Source organism: Hyposmocoma kahamanoa, unplaced genomic scaffold, assembly GCF_003589595.1.
Source record: "Hyposmocoma kahamanoa isolate Upper Pololo Valley unplaced genomic scaffold, ASM358959v1 103, whole genome shotgun sequence".
In the NCBI taxonomy this organism is placed as follows: domain Eukaryota; kingdom Metazoa; phylum Arthropoda; class Insecta; order Lepidoptera; family Cosmopterigidae; genus Hyposmocoma; species Hyposmocoma kahamanoa.
In genome coordinates this window covers 3,736,144-3,763,343 of record NW_020653344.1, presented here as the reverse complement: position 1 = coordinate 3,763,343, position 27,200 = coordinate 3,736,144, and the positions used below count along the sequence as shown (strand labels likewise).

Here is a 27,200-nt window from a genome sequence, read left to right as displayed (position 1 = left end):
GTGTAAATTATTTTACTTACCTCGACTTACATGGACTTTGTTCCTTCCGTTCTGTGGGGTTTACCCATAAAACCTATAAAAGTAAATTGGAAAAATATTAGCGACACTCACCTTTAACTCCTGTGTAACTGCGAAATGGCGATCAAAAGAACGCGTTGTTGTTTCAAGTCAAGTTTTATGTGGATTATGACTCCGTCGTTTTGCGCGACAATTCCGCCGACCAACGTCAGGTTTGGAAGACACAGTGCGATGATGAGACAAATTTCCGGTTATTAGAACAATTTACCGGTTATTAGGTAGATTGACGGATATTAAGTGGATTTTGCGTTGGGCTGAATAAGTCTTTGCTTAGTATTTATTTGGGTCAGAGTATTATGATATGAGTGTAGTCGGGATAAAGCTATCGGTAGCCAGTTTAAGTTATAAAAATTTGTATTAATAGTCAAAACTCTGAGTGGCACTGTAACTGTGTATTGCTTACCACCAGGTACATAATTTGTTTGTCCGGTTGCTTTATAACAATATAATAATAATATCATTTATTATCGGAACTGGTCCATAAATTGTTAGTAAATTACAAAATGCTTAGGTCTAAGGGTTAGTTAATTGTACAATACATCCTTATGTCCTTACAGCGACACAAAAACAAGACAACATTTATTTTCTATGCGACCGCATGTAGTTGCATCCAATGCGCGAGCATCGGCGAGTCCCAGTGTGCGGACAACGCGCTCAGGATGCGGCTGGGGCTGTCGCGCAGGCGGTACAGCATCGAGGCGCACCTTGCTCCTCTCAGCTATAAGAAAGAAAATCCAAGTAGCACTGTTGTTGTTGACTGCAGGCCTATAGATAGTGGCGTTATTTCATTCGCATAAGTGATTATAATTTGGCCAAAATAGTCACCAAACGAATGTTTGATGGGCTTAGAATATGTTACAATTAAACAATCTATGTTATCAGCTTAAATTACGCCTTGTTTATTTCAATTTCATTATTTTTTCAATTCAGAGTCGCGCTCTCTGTGGACTATCTAGGTCCAAATCCAAACTGAGTGTCATGCAAGTTGATTACTTGATCCAAATGTTCGCCAAGTAGCCTATTTAATACCTTGTCTGTCACTGTAGTCAGAGATATCGTCCTGTTATACTATGCTATTTATTTTTGTTAAATTACTCCTGTAGTTTGTTATAATTATTAATATAAAGATCAAACAAAAAGAAAAATTCTCTTGATATAAAATCACTCTCTGCTGCTTTAGATTGGCAAAACTGCCACAGGTTCGATTTCTGTCAGATGGTGGAGAATTTTTCTTTGTGTTAGATCTGTGTATTAATAATTATAGTCCTGTTATTGGACATGTCTGTAAGGTCTTAGTGTAAGAATCCGCGTTATATAATGACTGCAGGATTTATATTGAATTATAAATAAAAAAATGTATTGTAAATATAAAATGTACTGAAAATGCCAAAATGAAAAACAATTGTGAATAAACAAAAGAAACAAAAATAAATAAATTGCAAAGGAATAAAGAAGTATTTAACAAAAAAGAAATTGTATGTCGTTGACACTTAGATTTAACGGTCATTGGACCAAAAAGTTTTTTAAACGCATTTTATGCGAATAAACTTTAGTAATTTTTATAACTATATTTGGAATATTAACGGTAATATTGAAGAAGCTTTCCTAATATAACGTTCAATGTCTTTCACGGGCGGTTCCTCTGACATATTGCGTATAAATAAATGAAAATATTATTCAGTCCTACATTCGCTTTCCCTCGGCTTTCCATTAAGCTATTACTCAATTTATTTCTGAAGAAGTATCCGCTATTCAATCGTCGCTTCTGGCTTCCATTTGCCTTCCAGTATAATTTTAGATAACGAGTTTTAGTTTACAGAATATCAAAATGTTTTACTATAATGATATTCAATTATTTTTTCCTGTAATTACTCCACTCATCATCCACAGCCTGATTTCACCCACTGCTAGGTATAGGCCTCTCGAAGTTTGTGCCATCTACCATGGTTCTATGTTTGACGCCGCGCGACGCGTACTATGTCGTCGACACACCTGGCAAACTCCACAAGTTTCTTATAGTTATTAATAAAAAGATCGAACGTAGAAAAATTCATACGATGCTGCTGGATTTGAACAAGCATCTTCAGCATACTACCGCGACGCACTCCCAACTACGCTACGGAACGAACCAGCACACCCAACGAATTTTTGTATGTGCTTATTGCAGATCTTTGTTTTTGATTTTTAACGACTTCTTGCCGTGGCGCCGTCTGTGAGAAATCTATGAAAGTTTTTCTTCTCTCAGCCAAGTATCTTTACAGCTACCGGCAGCCGTTGTTGAAAATGCCTGTTGGTTTGATTTTTTTGCTATGTTTGCAAAGACTGTTGGTGAACTGGATAAAAGTGTTTACTGTCGCAAACTCAATGAACAGAGCCGGACAAGTGACAGGCGTAGTGGTCAGAGCTTGATGTGTCATGCTAATCGCATTGTTTACCTGCCCGCTCGCAGCCGATCTATTTATGGCTGGCAAGCGATGCATGCATTGCCGTACGAGATTGATTTGTGATGTTACTACCGTTCTTGTTTGTTGTTTAGATATTTGAGTCGGTATAAATGTATAGTGTGCCTTTATCGATTGCGAAAACGTAAGGGAATACTGTTTTATGTAAAAGTGTTTAACAAACAAGCTCCCCTTTTTGTGTTTACTCCGCAGTAGCTTTATCCGCATCATCGCACTTGAAGTTTTTCACCTTAGTCTTGAGGCAATCAAAATCCATTTCTTGGGCATTAAGAGTCGATATTATCTCAGCTCGAATCCAATTTTTTCCCGTAATGCGGTTCATTTTGCTTGGATCGAGCGGCAGGCAGGACTTTATTTCGGAATTTATTTTTTTACAAACTATATTAAAGCCATTTGAAAAATGTGTATCGTATACTATACATGTTCTATTTAGTTCAGTTGATATAAAAAAATCAATAAAAAAAATCATGTAAAGTACCTATTGAACACAACAGTTTTCTTGTACAATTTTGTGGTACGTTTGCATTGACTTACAATTATATGGACGTCGGGTCCGCGCTAAAAAGTGTCCGCACTTGTAAGGCGCTAAAATCGTATACAGAGCGCCAAACTCCGCTTTAGTCTTCATTTGTTCGACTGACAGCGCGATACTGCGATGACATTACAATTTAAATTTCGAATAGGTTGACTTGGGACATTTTTTTCGTGGTTTTTGTATTAGACCCGTCGTCCATTTATTTGTAAGTCAATGAACGTTTGTGTTTTTTTTTTCTATCGTGGAAATTTTTAGGAATCGTGTTTTCACACCGTATAGTAATCAGTGTATATATCCTCAATTTTACTATATATTTTTTCCAAAGTTCAACACTGTTATGCAGAATCAGACAAAGCCATTTGAAGTAGTATAGACTCTTAAGTTGCTTCACAGTTACAAACCATAATATCATCAATAATACAAACGATATTTTTTATGATACCAAGTGACGGGATGAACAATTTGTGTGCCTGGTGGCAAGTGACATGCCTGTCCGTAACAGTCGCAGTGCCAGTCAGATCACAAAGATATGATAGGCACTGCCACTGCGCCCGTCACCCTGAGACATAAGTCCCATGTGTCCGTAATTTCACTAACACCCTTACCCTTCAAAACCGGAATAATGCTCGCATTACTGCTTGGCGGCAGAAGTAGATGAGGTGGTCGTACTTCCCTGGATTAACTCTTTCTCAAGCTCTACTGCTACTTAAAAATTTTTACTACGATGTAATGCATTGTCTTCTCATATTATTAATTTTAATGAAATATTTATAGACAACTATTTAACCACAATCTCATTATTAGATTACTACGAATATGTTGTCAAAGATACTTGCCTAGAAATGTCTATTAAATCCTGCTTTGAAAATACCCCAGTTCTATTCCTGAGGGAGCCGTTAAAGAATTCCTAGCCGCCCGCATCTGAAAGTAGTAGATATCGTATCGTGTTTTACTATGATCATATAGGTTACTGTAGTGTACGAACATAATGTACCATAGACAATAGATAATATAAAGTACACTGCGGCCCGCCGTTCCCGCCGTTACGACACTAGTGTCGTGAGTGGTGTGAGCGGACGTATCGCACGTGTACGTGAAGTAAACACATGTTGTTTCATTGAGCTATCCCTGGATTAAGTAGCGTAGACACCACTGTTACAACCGTTTCAATTTCAAATTCTCACAACTTTAACGGAATTTTCATTAGGCGTCAATTAGGTCGTTAGGTAATAATGATAACAATTGTGCCAAACTGGTCTATAGCCTTCAAATGCAGGCTGTAACTCAACCAGTTACGTAACGGGCTTTTTTACGGCATAAAAACCCTACAAACAACCAGATTTTGCACCCAATCAAACGACACGTCATTTGGGATTCCATCGCTTGCATTTCTGCTTATGGTACACGGTGGGCCATACCCAAAAGATTTTGTGTCAAAATTCTATCTAAAATATATTGGGTCAATCACAGTTGCAACTAAATTTATACACCTGTAGTGATTTGGCACCTTATGTGGTGAACCTATGTGTATAATTTTTAATCATATAAGATTATTTTGTGTTAAGTTGACGGTGTAACTTTGTATAAATAAATAAAAAAGTGTAAATTAAAAAACCACCTCAATCTTTTGCAAACTTTCGGATAATATTTAAAATTCCCCTTTCATAAAATTCCCGTCTTTACTGAGTGGCGTAGATGGTCTCTTTGTTATCAAAGTCGTGTATATTCAAAGAACCTGACCGAAACCTATTTCGGGCGAATGCGGTCGATCTATTAGATAGATAGATAGATAGACAGATAGATAGGTAGATAGATAGATAGATAGATAACACGTTTATTCAGCACAAATACAAACAGAAACATAACATTTGCAATCACTTCACAGAGTATAACATAAAAGCACGCAGAACATTCATTATTAATTTTATACACATTTATATAAAACACATACTGCGAGAAAAACAAATACTGTGAGAAAAACAAACAAATACTATAAGAACTGATAACATTTTCATGTACCTATGACTACAGTTTGTGTCGAAATGGCCCTGACTCAGCATAAATACTGTAGACCGGGAGAAGTCAAACAGTGGTTTTCTTCCAGTACCATATGGTATTATGGTACTACCATAATATATGGTAATACCATAATGGTAATGGTAATACCATATATTATTAAACATATTTGCGATTGTCTTGTATCTTGTAACTTTTCCAGCATTCCATTTTAAAATATTAGTCGCACACCTTTTCGTCTTGTTCTCACGTGAATATATATATGTGACATATCTTTTTGCCACAGTGCCCCAAATCTTATTTCCCACTTTTGTTTGTTTCAGAACGAATGTCTCCACGCGGCAGTGATGGCGTTAACAAGGAACCAAGCCGAGCGTTACGACAAATACAACTGCTTGTAAGTATTAAATTGGGCATAAATAGTTACTCCAGTCAGAGTGTAATAGCTTAATGTTAATAGGCGATAACTTGGTTGATGTATATTTCTTTGATACGAGACGGGACAAATTTTATCACAATTCGAGGAGTGTGTATGTGCGTAGGTTTTTCTTTTTTATAAAAACTATGTGACGTGACGATCAAGTCGTGCGCCTGATGGTAAGCGACACACTTGTCCCTAATAGTTGCAGTACCACTTAGTATTTAAATCACGAAGATCTGGTCGGCACTGCCACTGCGCCCGACACCCCGAGACATAAAGTTGACAAGTCCCATGTGCCTGTAATTTCACCAACTCCATTACATTTCGAAACCGGAACGCAGTAATTTACTATTACTAAAGGTGCGTGCGTGCGTGCGTGCGTACGTGCGTGCGTGCGTGCTTGCGTGTAGAGGTGTACGCACTCTTTAGTTGATATTATAGTCATGGAGTTTTTGTAAAGTCGAGAATGTTTATGTCGAATTCGAGATTTTACTACGACCAGATTTCACCTCCAGAGGAAATACCTTAAGTCTAGGCTTCTTATATCAGCTTGACATCGGCTAAAAATGGATACATCCCTAAAGAATTCGTAGGGTCCATGAAAATATATTAAAATTGTTGTAAAATGAAATGAAATGAAAATTCCTAAAAACATAATGAAACTGTAATTGTTACTGAGTAACCATTTTAGAAGACATTAACAGTGGATAGAATCGTGAGTACTTTATAAAACTAATTACTTGCGCTTTGTTAATTGTTAATTAACTTTCATAGCCAGTTGGATTATTTTTAATTACCTAGGCATTCTAATTTGGATGGTATATAATGTATCCAGGGATTTGTTTCTAGTGAATAAAATATGATATGACCATCATAATTTTGGATTTAAAGTTGCAAAATGTGGCAGTAGCACGGATATGTATATAAACAAGTAAAATAGTATACTAAAGCCGGCTTCTGTCGGTCCGCGTGAGCTCGCGCCAACGCATCTGAAACTGCGTAAATTAATAATAATAATAAATTCATTTATTTAGGTACCATGGAGCCAAGGTGTTAGTTACAAAATCACTTATATCTAATGTTAGTACATGTACACAAAACAACAAAGACAAAGCACAATAGGACAGCACTACTTATTTTTAAGTACGTGAATCATTGAACAATGATTTTAAACAATTTTAAACGTTTTAACTTTGTACGTTTTTAAATAAGCGCATTTCGCTTAAACTCTCATATATGTAGTGTATTATTATCTATTGCTTAAAAGTTTTTAGTTTGAATAAATCGTTTAGTAAAACGTTATTTGCATAGATTGAGCTAAGTTGTATCCACTGTAATACAGAAGCGGCTCCAGAAATAACTCAAATGAGGTCGGGGCCTACCGTAACCTTTCCAAAAACAATCTTATTTCAATGTAAGCATAAATTAAGCTTGTAATATTACTCATTTTCGTACCATGAGAAACCTATCAACCAAGTAATGTATTATTTCTAAAGTGACTGAAGTAACGAATGATTTCCGAATATTGTCTATTCCTTACTAAAAGTAGGAAAGTAATGACGCTATATGAACTGTATAATGCCATCTCTTTCTTTTTTTATGTTGCGAATCGTGTTATCGTAGTATAATGTTAAAGTAGTTAATATTATTTACATTCAGAGAATTTTAACTGCCAAAAAAAGAAAAGTATGTAATAATGAAATCTATTACAATTACGTTGCCTTCAATTATTATTCCGCATTTTCATGAAGACAAATAAATAAAACAAGCTGAGTCTTGATAGTCACGTTGTGAATTCGGAATCATAGTCTAGTGTCCACTGTTAGTTTCCTCAAGGAGCATATAGATGGCGCTGTCATAATTTTACGAAATAAACATAGCGTATTTTTATTTTACGATAAATTATTTCCTATGTGCTATTAAATAAAAAATAAACAAAATATTGAAGATATATATGTAAATAAATAAGTTTAACTTAACTTTTAATCATTACAATCCAATATTAAGACAGTAAAATTGAAAATAATATTTTAAGAGTACTAAATTTGACATAAGAAGAATATTACGTTAATGTTAAAGTCGCGCCATAGTACGACCTGAGTAAATGAATAGTCACAAAGCTGCCAAAACATAAAACATCATAGTTTCAACATTACAAATAAGCTTACTTTAAGCGCATTATGGTACGAAAACTCAATGTAAGTTTAAAGTAATATTGTTTTATGAGGTTGTGGTATGCCTCCAGTACTCGCGTTCTACGTTTGACGTCCGTCCGAAACAATTCCTGTCAAACAAGTAATATTCTACCAAATAAAAAGCGTCTTATAATTTGACTTTCACTTCGAGTATTACTTTTTTAACTGTTTAGTAGCAGTAGAGCTGTAAAAGAGTTCGTCCAGAGAAGTACTGCCACTTTACCTATTTCTGCCGCCAAACAGTAATGTGAACATAACTGCATTCCGGTTTAGAAGAGTAAGGATGCTAATGAAATTACAGGCACATGGGACTTGTCAACTAATGTCTCAGGGTGACGGGCGCAATGGTAGTGCCCCTAAGAGCTTTGCGATTTATACCTCTGAATGGCACTGCAACTGTTACGGATAGTCGTGTCGCTTACCATCAGGCGCACGATCTAGACCCTCTAAGCTCTCGACAAACACTCAAGTGCGATCCTATACAAGCGTAAAGCGGTGACGCGACACGCCATGCAATCACGGGTCGTGGAGAGCCACCATAAGACAACTACAAAAAACCGACCTCAAAAGTCATTCATCCCCTAGTTTTCCACCCTTAGAGTTGGAATATTTTGTTCATATTAAATGGTACCACTTCTGAGGTATCCTCTTTCTAACAAAAAAGAATCATCAAAATCGGTTCACAAACCGGGAATTATCACGTAACATACATACAAAAAAACATTCGAATTCAGAATTTCCTCCTTTTTTGAAGTCGTTTAAAAAATAACATTCATGTTTGACGATTCGATGATGGCTTAGCGTAACGCTCTCTAGGTCCCACATGAAGAGATTTTGGACTACAATTCCGGCTTAGGATACGAACTTTCCAAACAGGTGCTGGTTTACGTGTATTTATGTAAACTTATTTTTATTTATTCTTGCGTCCCTTAGTTTGTGACATCCACTACAACCTTGAGCTATTTACAACCATCTATGGCTCACGACTTTGAGAATGTCGTCTATCCATCTCGTTGCAATATGTAAAACGTTTCTGCAACCACTTTGTTGACACCATTTGGTTGTCGCATTACTTCGTACGTCATTGGATTTAGATTATTCTTGTACAATGTTTGCATATGAGTTTGCAATAAAAAAGGTTCTAGCGAGTCTAAAACTTGGGAGATTGGAGATTGCACACATAAAAACTCGCGCGCGCGCACTGATTTCAGTTTTATTTTCTATTGCATATTTTCAGTTATTATTTCATTTCAATATAAGTTTAGAAGACCTATGCTTCTAACACAAATAACCTTACTTAGATCAGGTTGGAATTATGATTGGAAGATACCGCACGCAAAAACTTTTTTATGTGCCACTTTTGTTTTTTATATACAACGTGTCGTACAATGATCCGTTGTTTCGTATCTGCAGGAATTATAATAAAGTTAACACTGAGTGGATATATTCCGGCAATCTTTAAAATCATTTATAGCATGTATGAAGTCTCAAAACCAGGTCCAAGATGCGTTAATTTTGCTTATTTTTTGTACATTTTTCATTTATGTTTTGCTTAAACTTCTCTTTTTTTTCTTTTAATTTTATAAACGTGTGTTTTCATTTTTAAATAGAATATTTAACTAAATCTGTGTCATTTCGATGTTTTGCACAATTGTCATCTGTTCTAAGCTAAAGAGTGTTCTAGTATTAAATTAATATTAAGTATTGTATATGGTTTGCGGACCCCGGGCTCCGCAGCAACCCTGCTGAGGACGCAACCGGGACAACGCTAAGATGAGAGAGAGAGATTGTATATGGTTTGCTATTGTGTCTAAATAAATAAAGAAAGAAACCTTTATAACACCGTATACCGTATACATTTTATCTAGTAAATAAAGGAAGTTTAAAAAAGGTTTAACTGAGCCTCATTGTTACAAATATATAAGTTTACACTAACATTTCCAGTGAGAGTTTTTTTCGTGACTTAGTTCAGAAATGTGCAGGTGCAGAACTTAAGAAAACGTAATGCATCTTCCATGATTCAGTCGGTATAACCAAGGTGATTGATAAGGGTCGTGGGAAGTTGAATTGCTTGGTATATATGTTTTGGGCAGAGATACTCAGTCTTAGAAATTCCCTAGTTTAACATTGTTAAACCAGGGAAATTCTAAGGTAAGTTGGTATTGTTAAACGGCACATTTATATGTAGATTAATATTAAAATGTTTTGTTCACAGGCGGAGATTACCTGACGACGTTAGATCATGTAGAAATTATGCCTATTTACAAGAAATTTACGACGCTGTTCGAGCGACTGATAGTAAGTATAATTAGATTATAAAATGTGGCTTCCTGACATTGCCACTCAAACCACGTTCATATTGGCCGTTAAAAGTGGGTTGCGTCAATCTGAAATACATTTGAAGCATCATATTTGTGTACTGTATTTTTACGGATTCGTGTCTTCTCAGTTTGTAGTGTGTCCAGTCCGCGCCTTAGGTACGGATCGGCCAGTGGCGGCAGTTCGGTATCTTTACTTTCGGTGGAACGCCTTGGTTCTGGTTTCGTATAAAATCATTCTTTTTTCTTCTTATTGTATTAATGGCATATATTGAAATGCTTGCCATTATGGCAAAAGGATTTGCCAACCAGCGTAAGGTATTCGCCGATAGTTGTCCAGGGTGTCCCAGACGTACAGGAAACAGGAGGCTCCTTTCGTGCATCCCAAAATCATTTGCACAATGTGCTTAAACTTTAGTGTTTTCAACTAAACTTTCATGTTAGGATTTCATTTACACAAATTTACGCAATTACACACCAAATAAATTTACAAAATAGGTAACATAATAAACCAAATTAATCATCGTCATCGACCGCCCGATTTCACCCACTGTTTGTGCCATCGACCACAATCCTGCGCTAGTCTTACTTTGACTTTGACAATGACAGCTGCCCGACTCGTTACAGGATGCCCTACATTTCTGTAGCCACTGTACTACTCCATCTGTTGTCACCATACCTCCATATTCTATTTCAGCTTTGTTGTCCGATGTCCTACGTCGTGGGTTTTTCTTTCGTCTACGGATTTTGTAATTCGAAACTCATTCGGAAACCAAAGAAATGCAATTTTTTTATATGAATCACTACGGATTGATCTAATTACATTAATACTTAAGAAGGAAATTGACGCATCCATGTAAAACTTTCGCAAGACAATAGGATGAAGTCATTCCGCCTTAAAATCAACGTTAACATCAGAACTTTTAACATTCCAGATAAAAAACAGCTACGTTCCATGATAAAGAAAAGTATTCGTTTGTATAATAGAAAAAGCATTCCTTTATAACTACACAAAACTTTTGAAAAGCAACTTTTGAATTAAAAGGAATACAATGCACAGTTTAGTTAAATAGCTAACGATTACAGGATTCTTAAAGTTAATATTTCTTTCAGGTTTAAGCACCGAAGATTTTATGGCGAAATTAGGGGAATATTTAATTTTAACCGCACTCTCGCACAATAGTCGGTTAGAGAGAGCGTACAAGTGTTTAGGAACAAATTTGACTGAATTTTTGACTACACTGGACAGTGTTCATGATGTATTGCATGATCAGGTAAGCCGTGTAATTGTAAATACGTATTTGAATAGAATAGAACAGAAATCATTTATAACGCTACAACACAAAAAGAGATACACAGAAAGAAAGGTTCAAAAAAAAACAACGAAACAAATACGTCAAATTTTAAATAATCAACACAATTTGAATAAATGTCATGTGGCGTATGCAAACGGATCCACTCATCGAAAGTCACAGCCGAGAAAAGGCTGTGACGCTGGTTTTTAGTGGACCCTAAGACTGAGTCGGACATTATGTCGCGTATATAAACTAAAATAAATTACGTAAATCTTTCTGTAATATAGTACGTTGTGTTCTTGTAGTGTGTGCTCTTATGTAGAGTACTTAAATAATTCATTTGATACTTACATAATATATTTTCTGTAATTCATATTGGAATCCATTAGGTTAATAAGTCAATGATAGAAATTAACTAGTGTAAATGAAAAATTACTAACGACATGAATAATGTAACAACATCTTAAGACGCATTGTCAATGAAGGTACCGAGAAGCACATTAGATGATCACCAAATGTTATGGCTGCTGATACTATGAAATGAGTTAGAAAACTCTAAAACATTGTTTTAAGTGAATATTTCTTTCAGGACGACGCACAGAAAGATGAAACAGTGGAATACGAAGCGGCGTTCGTATGCTCAACGTCACAAGAAGGCAAAATTGAACTACACTTGACAACAGAAAGTGAACCTGTAGCATACATGCTCGTTGGCAGCTTAAGAGCTATTGCAAACAAATTGTATGACACAAGGGCGAATATAAGACTGATGAGCTATACTAATGACCCTAGAAGATTTAGGTAAGAGAAAATAAAGAACAAAAAGAAATACAATACCCGACAAGCTTTTACATGATCTTGGGTTTTAGCATCTACAATATTGGATTTATTTTGGCATGTATGTACTTGTCGGGTATTACAAAAGTCTATGAACATCTAATTCAATTTTGTTGGTTGAAGCCTTTCATATGCCTCAAAAACTACTTTTCTTTTGGCTTCACAGTAGTCTGATAAAAAAGGTTACATCGTAATCTTCAAAATATTGAATATTAAAGAAATCTAGGAAATGAAACTATTTTTCCGGATTTAAATCGCGTATATTTGTTTTATCCAAACAGACAATCCCAAACAGATATAAGACTGCAGTACTAATTAATATGTTTTAGTTTATTCTAATTTATATTAATAATTAATTGGACTTAATAAAAATTCATTCAATAAAATAATTTGTAAAACTGAGTGTAGCGTAAATTGGAATGTTTTCTTTGTAAAATTAAAAATAAGGTATTAAATTAATAACTATTGTAACTATAGTGAAAAAAAATAGGGTGGTTTGCATCAATATTAGACATAACTGGTTGAAGACTGTACCACCTCAGACAACCGTGACCATGGGACCTGTAAAGGGCCCGAAACGTCGCGTCGGTTTGTTTGAAAAAACAAATATACGCGATTTAAATCCCGAAAAATAGTTTCATTTCCTATGTGTAACAATCGCGAAAACCTAAGAACTCGATATTAAAGAAATCTGTTTCATGTTAAATGTGGATGACGTTCAAATCAATATTAAATATTGATCGACTAAAAGTAAATTTCTCAATCAACTGTTAATTTAATATAAAGATCGAACACAAAGAAAATACCTTCGATCTGACATGACTTGAACATGCGTCTGTGCCATAACAAGGCAACCGTTCTACCAACTGAGCTACAGGTCCAGTCAGTAGACCTTACGAATTTTTCTATGCGTTTGTTACAGATCTATATTTTTGATTTTAACGAACTTTATGCCGTAGCGCCATCTGTAAGAAATCTATGAACGTTTTGTCTTCACCCAACCAGCTACCAGAGGTTAACAAGAGATGTCGCTTTTTCTTTGTGTGCGAATTTTTCTTAGTGTTCGATCTTTATATGGAATAATTTCACAAAAAATAATGTAATGATCGTATTCTAGAACTCTACTCAGTGCTCAAGTCATGACTTGAGTATGATTTAAAGCACTGGAAATCATACTCAAGTCCTTGCCATTAGGGTCGTATTTCCAGTGTTTGACAGCGTACTCAAGTCCTGAGTTGAGCATTAAGTAGAGTTCTGGAATACGACCCTAACATCATGATAGTAGTTTTAACTGCTTCCGTGTGTGCTGAACAGTTACCATGCTGGACTGGGTTCGGGTTTGATTCCCGGGCCGAGAGGGATATTTGATTGGCCTACATTTATTTCTCTCGTGTGTTTGAGTGTAATTTGTAGTATCTATGCGTGTGTTCATGCACTCGCGATACAGGGTTTCTAGAGCTTCTAGTGCGGGGCTATAAGTTTGTAAAAAAATTATATATTCATTACACCGTTATTTTTTTAGAAAGTTAACAAAAGGGAGCGTAATGTGTCCCACCTTATGTAATTATAAATAATAGATTAGATAAAGAACAATATTATTTGCTACTTTCTGTGTTGTACTAGTTACAAATGATGTAGCGACTCGACTGTCGAAAAATGAATTGTTCAAGGATGACAGTGAGCGTACTGCGTTTTGTTGACATAAGATTAACGATGGTAAGGGTACAAAAATTTGGCAAGTCGCCATGTAATATTTTTCGTCAGAGACGCGACGTGGTGCATAGTGATGCCCAAATACATACCCAGTTACAGTAAGTAAGTAACAGAAAAGTAATTCTACTTGATGCACACAAGACGGAAGAGAAACGAAAGGTTACCTCGTTTACCTTAAGTTAAAATTACCTTATTTGGTTAGGTATGTACACAGTCTGTGAACACTTGACCGTTTAACGAATGTACCAAAGCCCTTGACATAAAATCAATTTGCTTAATTGTATGGGAGGTAATAAGGATAAGGAAGTTCTATTTGTCACGAACCTAGAAATTTGGTCATAAATCCAAAACACAAAGAATGGCATGTTGTGGAAGAAACCTTCAATTACTAGTTTTATAGTTATGGAAAAGAATGACATGTAATTATTACATCATATGAATTTTTAAATGAACATGTTTGGGGATGATGTTAATCAAGGATATAACGTGGCAAGGATATAGTTCTAATAGTTTCTCTTATTACAGGTATGAAATAAATGCAACCCAATGTCAAAAATCAAAAGAAGAAAACTGCGAGGCTTTCAGTGAGGCTGTGTCAGTTGCCTCTTCAAGCAATGTGACGGATTTAAGAATTGGAGTTGCCAGTTTCTGCAAAGCGTTTCCATGGCACTTTGTCACAGATAGAAGATTGGAGCTGGTTCAACTTGGTAAGTTTATTTGTCGTGAGGATGTCTTATAGGTTTAACCTGGAAACTAGTGAGATGTTCTATCTGAACGAAAACCTAATTACCGTTATCTTGTTAAGAACCTATTCATATTCATTCAGGCATTGTATCACATGGGTGATATAAATGTTCTTAAAATAATATAAAGTACAGCCACGTAACCCTTCGTTTGATATTTATTATTTATATCGTTCTTAATAATATAAAATGTAAACAAATATTCAAGTAAAAAAGTAATAATAAAAATATAAAGTATCAAAAGTAAATTAATATGCATTCTTATAATAATTATTAAACAGCGTAGATAATACTTAGTCATGTTAATATTATTTCTAGTCTCTGATATTGAAAAATTCTTGCAACGTATAAAAACATTTTTGGACCAAGTATTTTCCAGTTTCATATTAAATTTTTTATGACGTTTTACGGAGCTAAGTATTTGTGCGTATATAATAAAGCGAGAGATGTGTGTGAGTAATGTGTGCGAGGTACGCGACCGAGTTCGCCGTTATGCGTCACCTCCACTCACCCCATCATACTGTACTCCACTCCCACACAGCTGAAAAAAGTCCTCAACTCATCCTCACACTGCTCAGCCACACACCGTTTCCTAGCTTTGCTACGCATCATCGCACCGCCTAGTTACGTCGCTCATTTCTGGTGAAAATGCAGCCATCTTTATTGCACTAACTCATCTTACTCTTTCATTCAGAATATAGAAATGCTACTTTGTCGACAAAAATAGATAGAGCATGAATACCATCGTACGTACCACACTAATTCAGATACTGATTTTAAGAAAACATATTTATGGGGGTCGAAATATGTCAACTCCCAACTGTCGATTCGGGACTTGAACCCGAATGCATAAATTTAAGTGATCTAATTTTAGGAAATGAAACTATTTTTCCGGATTTAAATCGCGTATATTTGTTTTTTCAAACAAACCGACATTTCGGGCCCTTTACAGGTCCCATGGTCACGGTTGACTGTGAATCGCGAAAACCTAAGAGATCTAATTTTAGTTAAAACTGATTATGTCTATAATAGCAAGGAGGTTCAATATCCTGAAAAATTAATTTTTAGTTTTAGACCTATAATGTTTGAGAGTAAGTAGTAGAAAAGTTGAATAAGATTTCTCATAGATGGCGCTACGGCTTAAAAGTCGTTGAAAAAAATACAATGATCCGACAAACGAGCACATATACAAATTGGTGAGTTCTCTGATTCGATCCGTGGTTTAGTTGGTATAGTGTCTGGCACGGTATGCCAGAAGATGTCGGTTCGAATGCGGACGGATTGATGGATTTTTTTCTAATTTGTTCGATCTTTGTGTTAATAATTAGAACAAAGTAGTTGAGTAATTTCAAAAAAATTATTGAATATCAATTCAATACAAATTTAAGTTAAATAAGATTTATAAAGGTTTTTTTATTATTTACACATTCTGTCAACATTGATTTTATTTCAGGTAGCATTTTATTGAATAGGTTTCCAAAGTAAAAATTCTTTTTGCTAAAGTTCTCCTCAAGTGACTCTGATTGTTCTTTACCTGGAATCTTCAACTCAATTTCGCCAAACTTCCTGTGTTCTTCCAAAGGGCAGAGTTCTTCCCTGGACGAACTCTTTCGAACAAGGAGCTCTAGTGCTACTAACAAAATTACTAAAAAAAGCATACAAAAATGAGCTTCAATAGTGCCTCTTCAAGACAACTATAGCAAGGTACCTGAATTAAGACATACTCTTGGAATAGGTTTCTATATTTGATACTGCGTCTGACGTGCAGCTGACCTAGATGCAGGCTAGACTCGGATAGTCTTAAAATAATAAAACTTGTGGGATGCAATTCCCGCGACGCGGCAGAGAGATATATTTCACGAGAATCCAAAAGTGTGGTAATTTTTCTCAAGCGCTTGTATATTTATCTTTACGAAAATCTCATATACAAACGGTGGAAAATTTTATTTTTTTGCTAAGTAGAGCTGGCCTGCCGTGGCAGTCTAATGGTTTTACCTGTCACCACCTTTTTTTTTAATCAAATGGACTTGTTCTTGGCCACTACCTACATCTGGAGCAAAGATAGGATCTACGATGGATCGAGCTCGCCTAAATGACTCTGATTTTTTTATACTACCAAGTGACGGGATGAATAATTTGTGCCCCTGGTGGTAAGCGCCACGCCTGTCCGTGACAGTTACAGTGCCACTCAGGGCTTTAAATATAAAGATCTGAGAGGCACTGCCACTATGCCCGTCACCCTGAGACATAAGTTGACAAGTCCCATGTGCCTGATTTCACCAGCACCAATAACCCTTCAAAACCGGAACACAGCAATGCTCACATTACTGCTTGGCGGCAGAAATAGGTAAGGTGGCAGTACTTCCCTGGACAAACTCTTTCACGACCAGCTCTATTGCTACTAATTTCTATAAATTCTATAAAATTTCTTAAAACACCTTAACGGTACTCGGGTGTAAGTGCTCGGAAACACAGTCGCAGGCAGGAAATTCTATTCCCGGGTTGTGCTCATAATAAAAGACGACGGAAAGTGCTTTGTATGCCCGAAAGGAATATAGATCAAGTATTGATGATATCGCGCCATACGTCTGGATGTCCAATGGTAATGGGCGGGCGGGATGAGCTGATGGAGCCTATGGGCACTCACCAAAATATATTCTGTAGAATAGCGGCAGACAGGCAACTTTGGCCGGTGTGGGCTAAACTGTGAAGTTTACATTCGAGCCTCTTAAGCAGATGCCGTGGGTTCGAGCCCGGATCGCACATCTGAGTTTCTCGAAATTTATGTGCTAAATTAAATTTGAAATTTACCATTAGCTTTTAGGTGAACGAAAATATCGTAATGAAACCTGCACGTCGAAGAAGTTTCACAACCCTCGAAAAACGTGTGAAGTCAAGACTATTGCTCATACCCTCGCCTGAGAGGAGACCCCTTCTTAGCAGTGGGACATATGAATGGGTTGATGATGAGTTCGGGCTTTTGATCAGGAGCGGGACAGAACGTTAAATTTTCCCTGCGTGTTTAGAGCAAACCTCAAAACATTCATTCCAATGGAACGTGATGCGGTTACCGCTTTTACGGTTGTGTGTTACGGTTAGCGGAACGGTTAGTTTGCCGATGTTTTTGAGTGAGAAAATTGAAATGATAGTCGTTTTGCAATTCATTATCGTTTGCAATGGTATCACTGTAAATGCTCCTAACTGATTGATCTTATACAAGTTCACGTTACTAACCGACTTCAAAAAAAAAGAGGAGGTTATACGTTCGGCTGTATGTATGTTTTTCGATTTCTCCGTCAATTATGGACCGATTTTGAAAATTCTTTTTTATATGAGAGGGCGCGCTCTCGTGGTGGCCGATAAGCAAACTTGTGAATCAGTTTTTTTTTTTTTCAATGAAAACGGTAAAATTATAGTTTAATTCTTCACTAATTTTCATAAAAAGGTATTCTAAAGAAGCGAGATAATTAATTTTCAAACATTACACGGTACGGAAGGTAACATATACGTCTCTTGGGCATGATGCCTTTGAGCCCGGTCGTCGGTGAAATTTACAACCTCTAAACCGTTACTTTAATTTATTAAGCTAAGTGTAACCCTTGTTAATGCCATATAAATAAACGTTCATTAATATCATCATCACCAGTCTATTACAGTCTACTGCTAAAACAGTACAAGTATAACTCCTTATGAATAAATTCGTACAGAAAAGTACTGCCATCCTATTTTTACCGCCAAGCTGGAATGTGAGCATTACTGTGTTCCGGTTTGGAAGAGTAAGGGTGCTGGTGAACTTACAAGCACGAAAGACTTGTCAACTTATGTCTCAGGGTGAAGAGCGCGGTGGAAGTGTCCCTCAGCACTGCAATTGCTATGGACAGGCGTGTCGCTTAATACAAGGCGCGCGACTTGGTCCTGTTACGTCCTGTTACTTGGTACCATAAAAAAACTAACAATTTAAGCAGGAATGTGGGCATTACTGCGTTTCGGTTTTGAAGGGTAAGGCTGATAGTGAAATTACAGGCACATAGGGCTTGTCAACTAAGGGTGCGTACAGATCTGGCGAATACGCCGCAAATACGCCTGTTTGCGGAAGTCTCGCGAGCTGCATACGTTGTGCGATCTGTTCGCGAGCCACATACATTAACAAGTATATAACAGCATATTCGCCAGATCTATACGCACCTTTATGTCTCAGAGAGTTTGACGTAGTGGAGTGTGGTGGTGGTGTTATGGACGGGCGTGTCGCTTCCTACGGGATTTGTTCGTTCCGTCACCTGGAATTATAAAAAAGTTGGACTATATATTGCTGAGCAAGAGACTTCTCTTAGGAGAGCATTTGAGCACTCTGAAAGCGAGTTTGGGAAAGTGAACCTCATCAAGGGCCCAGATTTTATCACAATTCATTAACTCTTAATAAACTGCTCACGATTTAAAAAGATTAAGAAGAGCAGTCTCCTTAACCAGAATTCAACTCAGAACCTCTTAAATATGCAGCAAACATTCTCACAAATAGGCTATTACTTTATTTTATATGTTTAATAAATGACTTGAACTGAAAATAATCTACTATCTCTGTTCTTGATAATATACTCCCGGACGCATAATTCGAGTTACCTCGCATTTTTATCGTAAAGGGCTAGAATACAAAAATAGTTTTATCATCGAAGTAAAACGTTTCCCCGGTTTTGCAAATCCAAATTCCCAACAAGGACTTATGGAAAAGACGTTTAGTATACTAGTTTCAAAATTGCTTAATAGTTTTTGATCAATCAAACATTGTTTAAGCTTAGGGCACTTAATACTGAAAACGCGTGGTTGCTCGAATTATGTGTCCGGAAGTATATAACAAATTTTCAAAAAGTTCTGTTTCAGGAAGTCTCCTCTCGTTCTAATGCTCGACCAAATTAAAAAACAGTATCAAGTTTGAAGATTCTTTCGCATTATGTGTATTCTACTTTGGTCGAGTATTACCTTATTTCGGATGGCGGACAGAGAACGAAAGTATAGGGTCTGATTTGACAGTATTGGTTTATGTTTGGAGCAAGTATGTAGAAAAGAGTAGCTGTACCCCTGAAAGTTTGCTTTTGACTGTCACAGTGGAATTTTGTACATAGCTACAAAAGTAGTATTTACCTAAACTCCTAAAACCATACATATCTAGTTTCTTTATCTTAGAATTTTGGTTGAATTATATTGTTGATTTGAAATATAATGTTCCTTTTTTGTCTTTAAATAAAGAAGAACCCGAAAATTTTTTTCCTTAATGATACGCAAAGAACAATGGCGAAATCATTGTTAAAAGAATTCTTTAGCGTCTTCAAATGTTATAATTACATGATTGAATAAAATAAATTTATAGATTTTTCAATTTACACTAAAGCAATATCTAAGTCTGGAAATAAAATTATGTTTAAAAGGGTTTCAAATGACTAATTAGTATATAACCAGTTTGATATCTACAACTGTCAGTTTCTAAGGGTCGTATTTCAGAACTCTACTCAATGCTCAAGTCAGGATCTGAGTATGATTTCAAGTACCTACTGGACGCACATACTCAAGTCCTTGCCATTAGGGTCGTATTTCCAGTGCTTGAAATCATATTCAAGTCTGCTCAAATCCTGACTTGAGCATTGAGTAGAGTTCTGGAATACGACCCTTAGTTTCTTAACGTTGAGTGTCATCTAGCTGCCAAATAAAGATTTCATATACCTATGCACGTATAGATAGATCCACTTTAAGTTAGTTCACGTACTATCAAATGTACTGATTCGACCGATTTGCAAGGTCAATGGGTAAAGCAAGATAAAAGATCAACTACTTTATTACAAAAAATGAGGTAGATAATTGCTTCTCGAAATATGCCACGCGAGAAAGTGGTAAAACTGACAGAAAACTTCCCGATATCAGGGATAGATGGCACGTTTCACAAAAAAATAATTTGTGTCCGAGTTTGTACGAGTATATATAAACTCAGTTTTCTTTTGTTATGGCTTAGCGTCATGCTTTTTGACAATACCATTATATATAATATTTCCTCTGAACTTTCGTCACGTTAGAAACACACTGCATCACTTAGCTTTTATTAACTCTGTTTACGACTTCTGTATTTTATTGTGGTATAATAATACACCGAATATATTTTATTCAATTTATGTAAAACATAACCTCGAAAACTTCAAACTGAAATATCTTTAATGCCATACTTCTCAGAAAAGTGCGCTTCTAAATATTGTATGAATATTAACAGTGGCGCGGATTCAGTGTCACAGTGGCGCCACTGCAACGCTTATATAAGCATATATATTTGAATGCGCCCAAAGTCTACATTAACAATATTCAATTGTAAAATTTACTGTGTGAAAATTGCTTTGAATATCAAACATTAGCTTTTACGAATTGTTTACTTAATTTATGTTGTAATGTAATGTTTAGTTAATTGTTTAATTACGAATCATACTCTACTGCTATAGTAAAAAAGTTCAAAACGGTCACATTCCTCTTTTACAACGCAACTATGAACAAATTTTCTCTTTTGATGACGGGATTTTGTTTAATAGTATAATAATAACTATACGATACCTTTGATTACGTTACCGTGTTCAGATACGTCATTGAACAAGATATGATATTGTTTTTAAGTTTATCCTTTAACTCCGAGGTTGCTGAAAGAGAATAGAAAGATTGATACGGCCGTCTGTTGTACCCTCTCGTTTATTTTTTGTTTGTCTCCGAAATACAGTTTACGTATCTTTACAGAGTCGAACTTACAATTGTCAAAGTGGTGATTCTTTTTTTTTTGTGGATTATAATATGTAGAATCAGCTGTGCTTATAAGTAGTGGCATAAAGTTCAATTTAAATCATTAGTGCTGTCGACTACAAAAACAAAGTGTTTGGGAAATCAGAGGACTGTTTTTACAGCTGGTACGATACAAACAATACACGCGTGCTCGTAGAATTCAGTTTACGTCTTGCCGCGGTTATCTGTGCTACTATATTTAGCTAAAGTTTAATAAATATTATATCAACTCTCCCTCCAAGATATTGATTTATTGATGGAAATCGGAAGGAACGGGCTGCAATTGTGACAGTGACAGATGATATCGACATGACAGATAACTTTTTATCAACTGTTATAGAGCTTAGAAGGAAATAGATCGGGCACAATTCGAAAATGGAATTAAGAAGTGATTTATACGTAATTTACCATTTATAGACGATGTATCCAGGTGATGATGGAGACGATGTTTATGAGCTTAATGAATAAAAGACGTTTCGCTTTTTAGATAACAAATACCTGCGTATTATGTTTCGCTATTCCTTCTAGATAGCGATTTAAACATGATTTAATCATTTTGAAATGTTGTCAGATCAGATAGATTTAGTAGCAGCTCGTTGTGAAAGAGTTCGTATAGGGACGTACTGCCAGCTTAACTATTTCTGCTGCCAAGCATTGATGTCAGCATTACTGTGTTTTGAAGGGTAAGAGTGCTGGTGAAATTACAGGCATATGAGACTTGTCAACTTATGTCTCAGGGTGACGGGCGCAGTGGCAGTGCCCCTCAGACCTTTGCGATCTCTGAGTGGCACTGCAATTGTTATGGACAGGCGTGTAGCTTACCATCAGGCGCACGACTTGTATTCCCGTCGCTTGATATTATAAAAAAGAGATACATAATTATTTCTTGTTCGAATTTTTGTATGAATAATCATAACAAATATAATATGAATCGTAATTAGATGTCCAAAATGAAAACAAAAAACTGTCATAGTCAAAGTGCCGCCGGTGTGCTAAACCTTTTATTTTTAACGAAATTCTCATGTTCTACAATTTTAATTATCTATTACAAAATATTAGCAATAACCAAAAATTTTAACAGCAACATATGGTAATTTAACAAATGCACTGTGGAGATAAGAAAATATTTGAGTTCGAGAAACGAAGCTCGAATGACATCTATGACATGACAAAATTGCGGCACAAGACATGCTTTTCATCCTGATTATATTACCAGTGTCACAAAATTATTTATGATGTTAAATGTAATCTTTTATTGTACTTATAGTATTCAACGAAATTATGTAAAAATATATATTGCAAAATGTGATTATTTTATTAGATTACAGCTTGAAACGAGTTCTTAACTTTTATTATCGTCAAAAATAGGAAACAACCATTCGGATAACATTAAATATATAGCCAAAATCATTTCTCAATCGTCCTGCACTGTAAGAAGGTCTAAAGATAATATTTTAAATAGTGCTCGTACTCATAATAATAAATTTTAGCAAAAAAAAAATATACTTTGTTATTTTGATTAGCTTATTTGTTAAACAGCACCACTTTACTAACCAATCGGTTAGTAAAGTGGTCTCAAGTGAGATAATATAACTTGGACTTTTTAAGGCGAGTTTGAATTGGTACTTACTAAACTGTTAAATGCTTTGGGGAAGAAAAGGCGTAAAAGCTAAACTACAAAATTTACAACAGGAATAAAATTAGAAACGTTTTGGTTAATAAATCTTCTTATTTTTATAACTATGTTTATGACTGAAAACCGAGGATCTGGTCTCGAACTAGGAAATTATTATGAGTACCAGAGTAACAGAATTCACTCCGGGGCGCTACCCAGAAAACCCAGACAATAACCAAGGACGGTTCATTTCCAAAAAAATACATATTTTGGCGAATAAGAAAACAGCCACGTTAAGATGCGGCCGCGGGTTCGTATCTAGCCGGATCGAATGAATGTTTCTTGTGTTTGATATTTGTATTAAGAATCGATACTAATTCAGCTCGAATTCCAATTTTTCCCGGTACTAATACGGTTCATTTTGCTTGGGTCGAGCGGCAGGGTTACTGGCTTTATTTTAGAATTTATTTTTATATAAACGAAATTATAGCCATTTGATAAATTTATATCATATAGTGTACGTGTTCTATTTAGTTAAGTTGATATTAAAAAACATCATTGGTAAACGTAAAATACATGTTAAATATACAGCGGTTTTCTAGTAAAATTTCGAGGTAAGTTTGTGTTTTTTTCTATCGTGAAAATTTTTAAGAATCGTGTCTTCACACAACTTAGTAATCAGTATATATACTTTTTTTTTTTTTTTTTTTTTCAACATAGTCCCGCACTAGGGAAACCCTGTGTCGCGGGTGCCATGGACACACACACAGACAACCACAAATTACACCCAAACTCACGAGAGAAATAAATGTAGGCCATACAAATATTTCTCTCGGCCCGGGAATCGAACCTGGGGACCTCTGCGTGGCAGTCCGGTATGGTAACCGTTCGGCCACGGAGGCAGTTTATTATGTCTCAGAGTGACGGGAGCAGTGGCAGTGCCCCTCAGATCTTTGCGATTTAAAGCTCTGTAACTGTTTATCGACCGGTGTGACGTACGCTTGTTCGTCCCGTAATATTATAAAAAATATACACAAAAATAACAAAACTTTGAACGTTTACTGGACAGGGTTTGAAAATGTAACCTAATTACATTATTATTAATAGAATTAGTTTTAACACCTTTTCTTCCCTTACGTGTAGATCTTCACTTACTTAGATGACAATGTGTTTAAAGGACTATCCACACACATCAGGGCCGCGCCCGGGACTTGGACGGGCGTGTTAGTTTGTATGAACTGCGTGCCTGTCCCGGCGTCGGCCCAGACACGGACATGTGTAAATACGAGTTCATACAAAATATACGCAACGATATTTTTTTAAGCCCATGACGGAGCACGGCCCGTCCATGGCCCGGGCACGTCCCGGATATGTGTGGATAGACCTTAAGGGCTTAAGTTTAGGGTTCTCACTGGTTATTTCATTTATATCAACTTGTATGAATTTTTCACAATTAGTTTGTCTTAAATTTTGTTTTCTTCTTTCTAAATTTAAAAAAGAACCCAATTATACCTATGCGTGTATATGTGATACCGTATCTACAAACTAATGGAATGCGTATTGGAAAGGAAATCCCTTATGATGCCATTAATAATTATTGCTAATCTGGAAGTGGTCGTAAACCCGGCAGACTTAGGTAAAGCGACGTAAACGAGGATTTTATGCGTCGTTTATTTTGCGTAATCTTAAGTGGGAGTGGGATCTGTTTTGGGCTTGAGTGATCGATGAACGGGAATAATTTTTTTCGTCTCACTGCCTTCTGTGTTTCTACACTCTCGAGCATAATATAATTGAGCCACCTAGCGTTTTATTCTTAAGTGGCAATGGAAGGGAATGATATGATAATAATAATAGTTTGGCAGATAACGACACAAATAAAAAAAATTACAACCAAACCATTTCCAAATGGCTACTTTTTAACCTTACCCTGGTGACATATCGTTGATTTTATATTGAAATTTAATCAATGTGCTGCCTTCTAGCGGTCAACAGCTGAACGACGACGATTTCGAGATGTTTACTTAGTTCTCTAAAAAAGAAGCGATTACATTGCAGTGCTTGTTAATAAGGTTTACTTTTATTTCTTGTAACAAAAAAAATATTACGATGAACAGAAAATTAAAAATTTAATAAAATTAAATAAATGTAGACTTAACCATGATATGAAATACCACCAATGTTATCCCATTACAAATGTGGCTATCGATTTTGCACTTCAAAGTGGATTTTGCACGTCTATGATTTTAAGAGGTTTGGTTCGAGATTATTGACACGACCATAACGTATAAAGCGAAAATGACTTCCCTCAAATGAAAAGAAATGACTGACCTCAAGTATGTAGAACTCCACATAGTGTTGGTATACGTATCACGCCGACTAAGCACTTCGACTGTTTTTATTGTTCTGTGATTAAGTGCTTAATTTAGGGCAAGGTCATCGGGAATAAATTAGTTTAAGACTTGAAACTGAACTTGTAACTTGAAATGAATAACCAACTTTTTTCACCCGCAGGTAGCGGATTCATGCGGCTATTCGGTAATTATCTGGCATCGCGAGGTTCGTCGTTGTGCACGTACTTCAGACTGATGCGGCCGCGCGGAGTGACACTTGACTTTCGCGAGATCTTGAAGAGGGTCAACACACCGTTTATGTTCTGCTTAAAAATACCAGGGAATACATCATTGGCTGAGGTAAGTTTAACAATGTATAATTTTACTAATAAATTCTTACTTATATTGTTAATTAGTAGAGTGTACTATTGTGATTTCAATACACCTGAACTTACTCGTATTGTCAGCTATCTTGTTCACATGACGAAGCATTTATGCACACCCCGGACACTCCATACAACGACAGAAACTTATTAAACCTACTACTACTACTACGTACAGCAAGGCGCTGTCTGCACACGCGCAAACGTGTCCTGGTTGTGGCGTCAGACCAAGGTTCAAATCATACCGTAATGTCATAGTGTCTTAAGATTTACATTATTTATCATATTTCAGGCCTACCGACTTAGTGCAAGTAAAATATATATAAAATTCCCCTACAGTAATTAAGAAAACAACTAACCTCAAACGACTTTGGTTGATTCCGCATAAGGGCGCGTTCCCACTATGTCGTGACGACAGATTGTCGTGCAGTTTACAGTGTCGTGGCTTGTATATTTAAATGAAGTTGTTCACATATAGCACGACACGATTAACTGTCTGATTTTTTTATCGTTACAACGACAAACTGTCGTCACAGTGGGAACAGCTAGAACGACAGTAGTCAGACGATAAAAAAAGTCACGATAAAAACGTGACGACAAATTGTCGCAGCTCCTATTGTCGTCACGTTTTATTTATCGCTGTCCGCATGTATTCTGCTCCCTGCTCTCCCCTCTCGTACCCCGCGCCCTCGTACCGGCTCGCTTTGCAGTAGCGTTGGGTCGTAGCCAGAGATGGGTAAGGAGGCTGTCGTGAAACTATAAATTGTCGTCACGATTTAGTGAGAACAGCTAGTCACGACAGTCTTTCAACGATAAAAAATCGTCCACGACAGATAGTCGTGATATGGGAATAGGCTAGACACGACAGTCGTCCAACGATAATAAAACGTGACGATACAGTGGGAACGCGCCTTAACAGTGCAAGTGTACAATCAAAATATATAGTAAAATTGAGGATATACACTGATTACTATAATATGGTGTGAAAACAGTATTCCTAAAAATTTTCACGATAGAAAAAAAAACACAAATTCTACAACAAAACTGTATGCAATAGGTGCTTTACATATACAATGATTTTTTTTATATCATACGAACTTTTTTTTATAATATCAAGTGACGGGAGGAACAAATTTTGCGCCTGGTGGTAAGCTACACGCCTGTCGATAACTGTTGCAGTACCACTCAGAGCTTTATATCGTAAAGATCTGAGGGGCACTGGCACTGCGCCCGTCACCCGGAGATATAAATTGAGAAGTCCCATGTGCTTGTAATGCTTGACTGCCTCCGTGGCCGAACGGTTACCATACCAGACTGCCACGCAGAGGTCCCAGGTTCGATTCCCGGTCCGGGAGAAATATTTATATGGCCTACATTTGTTTCTCTCGTGAGTTTGGGTGTAATTTGTGGTTGTCTATGTGTGTGTCCATAGCACCCGCGACACAGGGTTTCCCTAGT

At 36.3% G+C, this 27,200-nt stretch overlaps 1 protein-coding gene across 1 annotated transcript in view; it reads left to right on the top strand.

Moving 5' to 3' along the window:
• The window catches only part of LOC113237774 (head-specific guanylate cyclase), a 196,784-nt gene that overhangs the window by 65,615 nt on the left and 103,969 nt on the right, over positions 1 to 27,200 (top strand). The window contains exons 2-7 of the mRNA XM_026474422.1: positions 5,415 to 5,488; positions 9,923 to 10,005; positions 11,139 to 11,299; positions 11,910 to 12,121; positions 14,396 to 14,577; positions 25,541 to 25,719. Coding sequence (XP_026330207.1) covers positions 5,415 to 5,488; positions 9,923 to 10,005; positions 11,139 to 11,299; positions 11,910 to 12,121; positions 14,396 to 14,577; positions 25,541 to 25,719 — 891 coding nt within the window. The remainder of the gene's footprint in view (positions 1 to 5,414; positions 5,489 to 9,922; positions 10,006 to 11,138; positions 11,300 to 11,909; positions 12,122 to 14,395; positions 14,578 to 25,540; positions 25,720 to 27,200) is intronic.